This window comes from Camponotus floridanus, unplaced genomic scaffold (genome assembly GCF_003227725.1).
Source record: "Camponotus floridanus strain SB8 unplaced genomic scaffold, Cflo_v7.5 scaffold188, whole genome shotgun sequence".
Lineage (NCBI taxonomy): Eukaryota > Metazoa > Arthropoda > Insecta > Hymenoptera > Formicidae > Camponotus > Camponotus floridanus.
Genome location: NW_020229312.1, coordinates 307,830 through 318,676, shown reverse-complemented (window position 1 = coordinate 318,676; position 10,847 = coordinate 307,830). Strand labels below are relative to the sequence as shown.

General features: G+C 33.8%; 2 protein-coding genes across 3 annotated transcripts; both read left to right on the top strand.

Annotated features, from left to right (window-relative positions):
• The first annotated feature begins 876 nt into the window (after positions 1-876).
• On the top strand, positions 877-2,377 carry LOC105257146 (39S ribosomal protein L12, mitochondrial). Of its 2 annotated transcripts, XM_011267580.3 has the most exons (5): positions 877-1,056; positions 1,458-1,698; positions 1,833-1,838; positions 1,980-2,111; positions 2,190-2,377. In XM_011267580.3, exons 1-5 carry the CDS (start codon positions 992-994, stop codon positions 2,304-2,306), a joined length of 561 nt encoding a protein of 186 aa, XP_011265882.1. In that variant the 5' UTR covers positions 877-991; the 3' UTR covers positions 2,307-2,377. The 2 variants fall into 2 exon arrangements, with proteins under 2 accessions (XP_011265882.1, XP_011265883.1); XM_011267581.3 differs by lacking the exon at positions 1,833-1,838.
• A 919-nt stretch (positions 2,378-3,296) lies between these two features.
• Positions 3,297-8,091, top strand: LOC105257145 (pyridoxal-dependent decarboxylase domain-containing protein 1). The gene is made up of 10 exons (XM_011267579.3): positions 3,297-3,463; positions 3,627-3,824; positions 4,833-5,246; positions 5,360-5,641; positions 5,738-5,809; positions 6,041-6,277; positions 6,357-6,704; positions 6,921-7,206; positions 7,290-7,547; positions 7,641-8,091. The coding sequence occupies exons 1-10, from the start codon at positions 3,398-3,400 to the stop codon at positions 7,892-7,894; spliced, it is 2,415 nt and encodes an 804-aa protein (XP_011265881.2). The 5' UTR covers positions 3,297-3,397; the 3' UTR covers positions 7,895-8,091.
• Positions 8,092-10,847: the final 2,756 nt, after the last annotated feature.

Genomic DNA, 10,847 nt, shown 5'->3' with positions numbered 1-10,847 from the left:
TCAAAGAAGAAAATAATAGATAATAGATAATAGATAATAGAAATAGATAATAGAAATGCATAATGATTGGAAATGATTAGAAATTAAAAGACAGTATGAATACAACCTATTTATTAATAGTAATACTATTTTGTAATTATATTAAATTTTATAATTTAGTACATTGTATTATATAAAATATTAAGCATAAAAATATTATGCTGGTAAGAAAATTATAATAAAAGTATATAAATAATGTTGACTATATTAGAATGGAACATATGAATTCTTTATATTTTATATAAAGGAAGAGATATTTAAAATATTTTGCAACTATATTTTTCGAATCTTAATTATAAAAACTTTAGATCAATCAGTGATTAATTTGACAAATTCTATACATGTATTAATAATTAAATAAGTAATAAATAAATAAGTAAATAATTAATAATATAATAACTTTTTTAAATAATTAAAAAAGTGATTAATAAATATCAAAGATCAGTTTATTGCTAATTAAGATTTATAGAAATAACGGTTAAAAATGTTTTTATTCCACAGCAGACATTTCGTGTTTTGTAAATAAAAATATATAAACATGGCAATGAATATAGAAAAATAATTATTTCATCTTTGAACATTACATTAGAAGATTACAGTATCTTTCACGATTGCATAATTTATTTACTATCAATTTATATACATGAGTGTCTTGTTATACTCTGGTGTTACCGACATTTCGTGCACATAGCACGGAACGAAACCAGAAATTGTGCACATGATACCCTCTGAGAACATTCATGGACATTGGCTTTGTAGTTCATGTCCACGTTTTCAATGTCCATAGAGGGAATATCGCTTTCAAGGATCACCTAAAAGCAGGCCATGACATCTCTCAGTATTCTCTCTGTCACTGCTCTACGTTACTTATTATTCTATGATTGAACTTGAGTGAATCGTTTATTACCCGGATAATTGAATTTGTTTCGTGTTGTTGAAAACTAAATTCGAGATGATTAACACATTCCGCCTGATATCTCGGCAAAACCCTCATCAATTTCGTCAGTTTCATAAATGGTGAGTGATTGACATATCTCGAGTACACATGTGAACGACAATGCGAACGAGCAAGATTACATAACCTCACTTGTACATGGTTAATCTTAATTTCGAAAATTCGAAATAATATATATTTATATTATTAAATTATATTAATATAATATAATATTAATATAATGTTAGTTCTTATATATTATATCATAAATATATAATATAAGATTATATTATATAATTTTATAATATTATAAATTATATTATTTATATATATAATTTTATTCGATAAAATAAAAATTAGCAGAAAATAATTTAATTGAATAAAAAGATACGAAAAGTTTAATAATAAATGTTGGGTAACTTTCTCAAATTAGAGGCACTTCCAACAGGGAATTATTTCAATGATATACTTGTTATGCATTTAGCATTATTCGACAAACGGAGGCAACAAGTGCTGCGACAGCAACTACGCCACCTCAACCACAACCACCTCCGTCAGGTGTGGACAAACCGGTGGACCCAAAAATTGACAAAATAGCTAATGACATAAGTGCTCTTAACCTAATAGAAGTAGCACAGCTTAGTGATTTATTAAAGAAACGACTAAATCTACCAGATGCACCTGTCATGCCTATGGGAGGATTTGTTGCCGCGCCTCAAGTTGAGGTAACTTTTTTATTATTGTAATGTTTTATATATACATATATTATACAAGTTCTATTTTATGGAATGTAACTTGTTTTGTAAAAATATAAAGTTCTAACTATATTTATTTAAATTTCAATTTGCTGCAATGTCAGGCTGAGGTAATCTTATTATATTTAATTAAATTTGAAGATAATAAAAAGAAAATATATATATAATATCAAGTATCTATTCATTCTATTTTATTCATGATAAAATTTTTAAAGTTTTCAAGGGAATTATTTTTTATTTTTTCCATTTAGGAGGAAGAAGAGCAAGTGCAAAAACGAGTACAAACATCGTTTACTGTTAAACTGACAGGATATGACGAAAAACAGAAGATACCTTTAATAAAGGAAATAAAGAACCTGTTACCCGACACAAATCTTGTTCAGGTATTAAGTTCACTTGTTAAGTACTCTTGTTCTAATCAAGTGTTATATTAAAAATTGTTTTATTTTGTACAAAAATAGGCGAAAAAGTTTGTCGAAAGCGTACCTACGATAGTGAAGGCGGATTTAGCGAAAGATGAAGCAGAAAAATTGAAAGAGTCTCTGTTAAAGGTCGGTGGTACAGTCGAGATTGTATAAATCATGATTACATATATTGTTATATGTATCTGTAATGTAATCTGTTATACAGTAAAAATTTACTACTTATATAGCGATGCTTTCTACTACTCCTGTATTGAAAATACTTTGTAGCATTTCATTTCATTTCATTTTTATTATTATTGTAAGATCCTAAAATTAAATTATTGCAATATATACATATCTCTACATTGTGTATATATTTTTTACAAAAATCATATTTTGCAATCATAATATCTATTTTCTTTCGATTAATGAATAATATTCCTAAAGGACTTATAATCTAAAAAATAATTTAATTAAAATATACACAATTATTTTATAAAACTTAATAAAGATGTATTGAAGAAAAAAAAAAAAATATATATATATATATATATATATATATCTTATATATACAATATTTTAAAATCCTGTTAAAAATTATTTTTCCTCACAATTTACCATTTCATTTAATTGCTTCTGATGGTTGTATATATAAACAATTATTTTATATTAAGATTTTTTAAAATTTAATTATGTTGAATCTTTTTGGAAGTTACTGGATGTTTCTTTTTAAATCTTGTCAATTTTTAAAGAAAGCTTTACAGAGTAAATATTCATGGATCACATATTGATAGAAACCGAAAAAATAATTGATGATGTGAAACATCGTTTATAAAATATGATTCAACCTATTTGATAAAAAGCGCAACCATGTTCGATTAAAAAAAAAGATTAAGATATCTAAAAAATATTAAAAACACTTTTCCATTACTCTCCACGTTTTTCGCAACGAAATACAATCGGACAAGCGTTCCGATAAAGTACTTGCGAATCGAACGAATGGCGCTGCGACGGCCATATCGATAAAATAAAAGTGTCGCCCCTCTCGAATGCTGGGCCCCGTTCCTTCTCTCTCCCTTAACCCTCCCCATCCAAAGTCCAGGGAGGACCCGAGAATCGATAAAATAAATACAAATTCGTGGTCCAAAGGACGCGCCTTCCGTAGAAAATTTTGACGGGAGATTTTTTCCGCGAACACGAGGGTTGATCGATCGATCGTGGACGCAATCGAGGCGACGCTACTGCCGGCCACGACTACTGCCACGATGGCCGAGGAGGCTGACACAAACGATAACGCGGCGATGGAAAGTATAGCGCAGGACATACTAGAGGTGCGTATAACCCGGTGACGAGCATCAACCGGGTCGTCCCGGAGGAGAGACGGATCGCGGGACGATCGACGAGGGGGAAGGGGCGAGGGGTGATGATCGCGCGATCGGCGACGCGAAACCGGAGGTTAACCCGCGGTGACATTCCTCCTTCTGATTTTGACAGGTCAGCGCCGGAGGCGGCGGCCCGCCGTCCGCGGCCACCGAGGTGGGCGCGTTGCACTTCCAGGCGTCCCAGGTGATCGCGCGCCTCGAGCAGGCGGTGGAGCGGGAGGCCGACGGCCACGGCGGCACCACGTGGAACAACCCCTCGGGATTCTTGTCGCAGCCGAGGAAACCAGACGAGATATTGGCGTTGATACAGGTGAGCGAATGAAGGTGTGTAGGCGTGTGTGTGTTTATCAGCGGAAGAGCCATGGACGCGCGCGATTGGTTGTTCCGATAGCGCGATAACTTCGACGATTGTTTATCACGTGGCCGAGTGTTTTGCGCCGCTTATTTTCTTTTGACTGTCATGTGTGTTTTATTTAATTTTTTATTACGCGTTTATTACGTTTATTATGACATATAAATAATAAATATAAGTATACAGTAAATATATATATAGTAATAAATATAAATATATTTTTAATATAAATATATTTTGAATATAAATATATATTTTTTATTATACTTGTGTTTATTATATATGACATTTTATTACTCAGCAAACATTAAGTAACATTTATATAATTGTTAGTTGTAATTAAAAGCCCATCCCATTCAACAATGTTACATAACAGTTATATAACATGTAACATTTAACAGTTATAATGTAACATATAACAGTTATAATGTTGAGTGGAAAATTATAATGAACAGTTATATAATTGTTATTTGCTGGGTATGTTTATTTCTTATTGTATGTTTATTACATTTTTCTTATTGTATTTTTTATTTTATTTTTCTTATTATCTTCTTATTACATTTTTTATTATGGTATTTTCTTATTATTTGTATATTTATTACAGATATAAACATACAATAATAAACATACAATAAGAAATAAATATGTAAATAAACATATAAGAAAAATATAGTAAGAAAATAATAATAAAATAATAATAAAAGAAAATAAGAAAAATAATAAAATAAAAATATAATAAAAATATATAATTATATATATATATATATATTAAATATATAATTATATATATATATATTATATAATAAAAAAATAACAAAATATAATTGAAAACATGTGTTATAAATATGTAATATTACACTTATTATAATATACAAAGTCGAAACATATGACTGATGTTAATTAAAATTTGACATTGTAAAGAAATAAAGACTCTAGTGGTTTCATCAGAAAATTTTTGTTCTGCAGGATTTGGTGGTTCACGAGGACGCGCCGCAATCAGCCGAGGCAGATTCCATAGACACGCCAGTCAGTCAAATCACGGCTCTGCCGAGTCTAACCGAGACGGTGAGATTGGCCTTAGTCACGCACACCGTTTCAGCTTACGCGATAGCGCTACCAAAGTCACACGCGCAAAAGCTCGCCGGTCGTCTCGCAGCCGACACGACGAGATGGCTCAGTCACATCTTCCGCTTCGTCGATTGCGCGTCCTCCTTCCACGAGGATCACCTGGAGGGACTGGTCAGGGTGACGCGGCTCGCCCTACATCGAAAATATCCTCGATACATGGAGGAGGGCTTCACCGCACTCGTATCTCAGACTCCTTTAATTTACAGCTCCGTTGCTGCACCCTTAGGTGTCGTCCAGCACTTGTGCAGACAGGTGATATTCCTCGATCCTTTTTTCAGTGATTATTGTGGGATATATGTTACAGAAGAGTTTGAAGATCGCTGAAACTGGCTAATACACATTAAAGATTTGCTATGTTTCCATAGCTCTCTTTGCCACTTCATTGTATAAGACCAATCCCACACAACACCATGTTTGGCTCGAGGCATACAATGGACATCTCGGCGTTGGAGAGGCGCTTAGCAGAAGATACTCAATCCAACAATGTGACGCCGTTATTGGTACTAGCCGAGGCTGGTTCCGTACTAACGGGTCATTGCGACAATATTACGCGATTACGAGCGATATGTGACAAATATAACGTTTGGTTGCATCTCAGAGGACATTCACTGGCTGCGCTCGCGTTGAACAACTCGACGAAAGATTTGGTAAATGGTCGCATGGTGTTATTCACAAAGTTTTGCTCGCCTCTTTTCATCGTTAAATATCTTTTTTAAATCTTCTTTTATTTTTTTATGTTGTAGCCATCAAAGATTGCAGACAGCATTACATTACCACTTGGCACATGGCTAGGTATACCTTCGCTACCAGTAGTTGTATCCTTTTATGATGTGTTTTGATATCTTCAAGAATATAAATGTTAAAATGACAGTAGTATTTGAAACTGAATTAAAATGTTCAATATTTTGGTATAAAGAGTTGGTTTTTTGTTGTCTATATATTCTGTATAGTCTTTATGACTTATTCATCTCCTATTATGAAGTTCTTTTATATACATTATGTCAATCAATTATTGTTTCCATTTTCCTTAATATTCGTTTATATAGACATTATATAGATTAGCAGATATTAAAGGAGGAAGACCTACTCCGAGAGACACTACCCTATCGCTAGTCTCAGGATTAATGGCAGATTCATTGTCTAGAAGATTACCAACTTTACCTTTGTGGGCCGTTTTGCAAGCTCTAGGTCGAGACGGAGTATACAACAGATTTAAAAGATGTTTCTTGGCAGTGGAAGAGTTGTACAATAAAATTAAAGAGTTCTCTTGCATTAGAATATTGGTAAGTTTCTCCGGAAGAATGAAATACTCTTTGCCGAGAAAAAAGAAAATATACAGTGAAACCAAAATTTCTCTTTCAGAGTCAACCGCCAGGTGGTGAAACAGAGTCTTACACTTTAAGCGAGTATCTCGCAAACAATCCTGTAAACAATTTACAGTTATTCGAAGTTGTAGCGAGCGCGTTAGTTTTCCAATTTGTACCTGCGCACAAAGATCTTCAAGCCACGGAGCGCGTGCTACCCTATTACGATAAATTAAACTCCTGGTTGGGACAGATTCTTCAGAGGGACATTGACAATGTACAAATAGAACTTTGTGATATAGAACAGTGCGGTGTCGCGATTCGCATCTGTCCGTTGGAGAATCCCGATCAGCCACCTACGACCGAAGACATAGATAATCTAGTGACCTGTCTTGAACAGCAAATAGTAAGAACATTTTGGATTTTGCCTGTATTCCTACCGAACGTAAAACGATAAATGTATGACATTTTCTTTTTATAATCTTCTCTTAAACGAGTAATTTAAACTGGCAAAGCATTTAACGTTGAAGATGCGGTAGGAACACAGTGCCAAATGTCTTGAATTAATCATCAACGTTAATTGTAAATTCATCAGTAACGCCATCGCAATTTCATTGAATAGGAAATATTACTAGCGACAGTGGAACACAAAGACACCTTCGTACGTTTAGTCTCAGAGAATGATTCTTTACATTTAGTGGAAATGCCGGGTTGGGCGGGTTTGGGAGGTGTGCGTTACGCTCCACCTACCTGGATTCACGTTATGACCGATCAAGCAAGGGAAGAATTGAACAAGCTAAATACGCAATTGGTCGAAACTCTGCGCAGCACGGACGCCGCGTTTTCCCTTGGAGAAGGCGCAGATGGTTTGGCCTGTGTACGATTTGGCATGGTAACACAAGATACGGGTAAGGACGAGATACTTTTTTGAACATTGATGTGACTCCACATACGTTATTTTTCATTGAAAATGCTATGATACTACTTTCAGACGTTGCTGAACTGTTATCCCTAGTCTTGCAAGTTGGCCAGGAAGTTGAAGCTAGTTCTAAAATGATGGATACCATTTCTGAAGTAGTTAAGAGAGGTATCGAGACGGCGCAAACCGATCTCGAGAGGGAAAATGCGGAAAAATTATGGCAGGAAGGTATTCTTAGGCACGTCCCTGTAGTAGGGACCTTTGTCAATTGGTGGAGTCCTATTTCCAAGGAGACGGGCGTCCGCGGTCGTAGTTTAAACTTGCAAGCTGGTAATTATTAAATTTTATACAATGACATGTGTTTCCATTCACAAAATATATAATCATAATATAAATAATATACTTTTATATCTGTTGAAACAGGTATTGTGGAGAGTACGGAAAATATTTATAAGTATCACATGCAACTGCAACCTAATTTCGCGAACAGCAACGGTTCTGGTGCCAGAACACCGCCTCAGCCACTAGTGCAAACACCAGTCGGTGCTAATAGTCAAAGCCATAGTCGATCATCCAGTCATTCTAGCTTACAGAGCGGTAAGAGTATGCCTCTGATAATCAGTGCCAGTTTCCAACCTCAAGTGAAGGAAGAGTCGGGGCAAACATTGAAGTCGTAGTGAATATTTCTACCGTTACGATGATACGTCGAGAACACATTCTTGTTTCCAAGTTGTTGAACTTGACATGAAAGCGATATTACATTGGAACGCTAAGATATTTCCCACCTCCAGGTACTCTTTATATCTGCAAAGTATTAAACTGTAATCTGTATAACTTATTTGTTGGGTAAAACAAAGCGCGCGCGACAGTTTAATTTTTTTTGGCCTCTGATACTTTTCACCAGAGCTGTTTCTCACCTTCTCACCTAATGCCTCCGCAGAGTCTCTTTCACATACTTCGCTCTATTAAACGAATAGATTTTCGCTACTAAACGATCGCGACTTAATCATGGGATGGTCCATGTACTTATTAGACTGATACACGTAGCAGTGTTACTTTTATGGTAAGTTCACGCATAACAATTTTACACTGCAATACCTGTTGACGCGGCAAACTTGTACGCGATTCGATTTTGATATGCTTCGGCGATCGATTTCGCCTTTATTTTTCTCGTGACATATCTTTTTTATTCCGATCACCAGCGATCCAGCCACGAAGATGCAGAAACAAGCACGAATCTTGACGCATATTGCATGCATGAAGGACAGGTTCCATGAAGAATGTGAATAAATTTTCTCTCTACACAACGCGAATTGCGAATAAATGCATTAGTCTGGCACTAGCTTTATGAAACAATAATTGGAACAGATCATTTTCTCTTCTAATCACACACAGTTGTCTTCTGCTTCTTCTATCTTATTAATATTAATTTGCATTTGATATATTTGGCAGATATCTTTTTTTAGAATATATCACAATAAAACTTATTTATTGTTGCATATAGTAAAGTTTTATATGTATTATATATGTATCAGATATTCTTAATTACACTATCTCGAAAGATGCTTACGTACAGCTTTTTTTTGTCATCAAAGTCATTTAAAAATATTTTCTCCTTCTCGATCATTTTTATTCCCTTTAAATTACTAATCTATAAAATGATATTCTTCGCATTCGTTAAGTTTCCAATTTCCACAAGCACAATATTGTAATTAAAGTGTAATAAGGAATATTTCTTTCTCTTTCTCCATGTACATTTATATCTTTTATGAAAGATAACGAAGAATATAGCTATGTATCGTGTACGAAAATATTATAAGAACAAGTGTTCTGAAGGCATTCAAAAGATGTAAGCAATGACTCGCCAAAGAAAGAACTTATATTCCCATCTAAATAAAATAGAAAAAGAATGATCTGTATTATTGCTCCCATATTAATCAATGATGAAAAATCAAGGTAAAATATTGCAATGATTAAGATCAACAGGTAAAATGTATCGCGTAATTAGGAGTAATTCGTAAATTGTTGAAAAATATTGAAGAGATGAAAAGAAATCAAGCAGTATGTATATTTATGTACCAAAATTGTTGTAATAAAGTATTGCTAATGACTACGAAATATTGTAATATAGAGAATAGGGATTAAAAAGTCTTGTCTTGCGCTTCACACACACACACACACACACACATAACAGACACATACATATTTATGAATAATGAATTTCTACGGTTATATAAATTCCTACGGCGATGTAATCGCGATAAATAATTATGGATCTTAGGTTTTTATTTCTCTTTTTATAATATTCATGTTCCGTTACAATATGAGGAATTAAATCCAGAATATGGCAATTATAGACACAATCGTAATATACAAAAGTGGTATCGATTAACGAGCTTCGTTCTCTGTCTCTGTTGCCTCCTATGTATATATTTATATCCCTCTTTGAGATAAGTCTCTTTTATATTACATCAAAATTCGCGTAACCGCACACATACAAACAAAGACGCAGTAGAATATCATAACTTATGTAAGTTGGAGAGTAATCGAGTTAGCCTCTACGTACTTTATAAACCAATCTCTTTCACGCAGTGAGAGATAAATGCGCAGAAAAAAATAATATATATTATCTACATTTCTGCTATAATAGATATAGCAAAAGAAAGTTGCGTCAGAAGTGCAACTTAAATTGAAGAAAAAATATCGAAAGGAAGATGGATACTATTACGTGACAGAAATAAACGTCCCATCCCAACACGTATCAAAGATTACGTGTTTATCTACGAATATAGGGAGAAAAAATATTAGAGCCCTGGATGTCCTTCTTGTATATATCCAGTATCAGTCTTAAAAGGGTGCAGAAAAGCTTAGGTCTCCCATTTTCCTCATCTGTCACGCGTATCCAATCCGATTCTTCTCTCTTTTTTGATTTTCGTTTATTAACTACTCTTCTTAATTCGCGAAAAATTCGTGAAAAATTGCCGTAGGCCAAGAAAATCGATTTCCAAAAATGAGTTATTTAATGTATCATACGTCGCATCATTTCCATCATCTTTGAAAATAATAATTTCCATTCTCTCTCATGCATACATATATATATATATATATATATATATATATATATATATATATATGTATGTATGTATGTATAATAGACACATATATATTCTCTCTCTTTCAATCATCCTGCCTTCCTCTCTATTTTGTTTGTATTTGTTTCGCAGACGCTCTCATCTTTTATGCCACACATACACAATTACATGTATTTATCGTATAAAAATCATGAGAAACTTAAATTATCTCTCATTCGTTAGAAACTCTGATTCATAACTGTGTGCTTCAGACTCTCGTTTCAACTACAGAAAAATTGAAGAATTATAATAAAAGAGAAAATTTTTCATTATAACAATTGTCTAGATTACAAGTTCGCATGGTAAGAGATGTTTAACAACTGTTTCCTGTTCTAGATTATTTTGGAATATACGTCAAACGCGGGGTAAACTAGTCTTCTCTTCGTTATTTTCGCCCGGAAATATAATTGAGCGCGAATCGAATATTCCTTTGCAGAAAACTATCCAAGCATGAATTAATTTTCGACCGATTGACTTTTCGTCAACCGATCGCTCGACA

Bases quoted from the DNA above. Each gene is read 5' to 3' on its own strand.
- LOC105257146 (XM_011267580.3), top strand. From the start codon at position 992: ATGATTAACACATTCCGCCTGATATCTCGGCAAAACCCTCATCAATTT. The intron at 1,057-1,457 runs GTGAGTGATTGA...TTATGCATTTAG, and splicing joins TTTCGTCAGTTTCATAAATG to CATTATTCGACAAACGGAGG. The intron at 2,112-2,189 runs GTATTAAGTTCA...GTACAAAAATAG, and splicing joins CCGACACAAATCTTGTTCAG to GCGAAAAAGTTTGTCGAAAG.
- LOC105257145 (XM_011267579.3), top strand. From the start codon at position 3,398: ATGGCCGAGGAGGCTGACACAAACGATAACGCGGCGATGGAAAGTATA. The intron at 6,705-6,920 runs GTAAGAACATTT...TTCATTGAATAG, and splicing joins CCTGTCTTGAACAGCAAATA to GAAATATTACTAGCGACAGT. The intron at 7,548-7,640 runs GTAATTATTAAA...CTGTTGAAACAG, and splicing joins TAGTTTAAACTTGCAAGCTG to GTATTGTGGAGAGTACGGAA.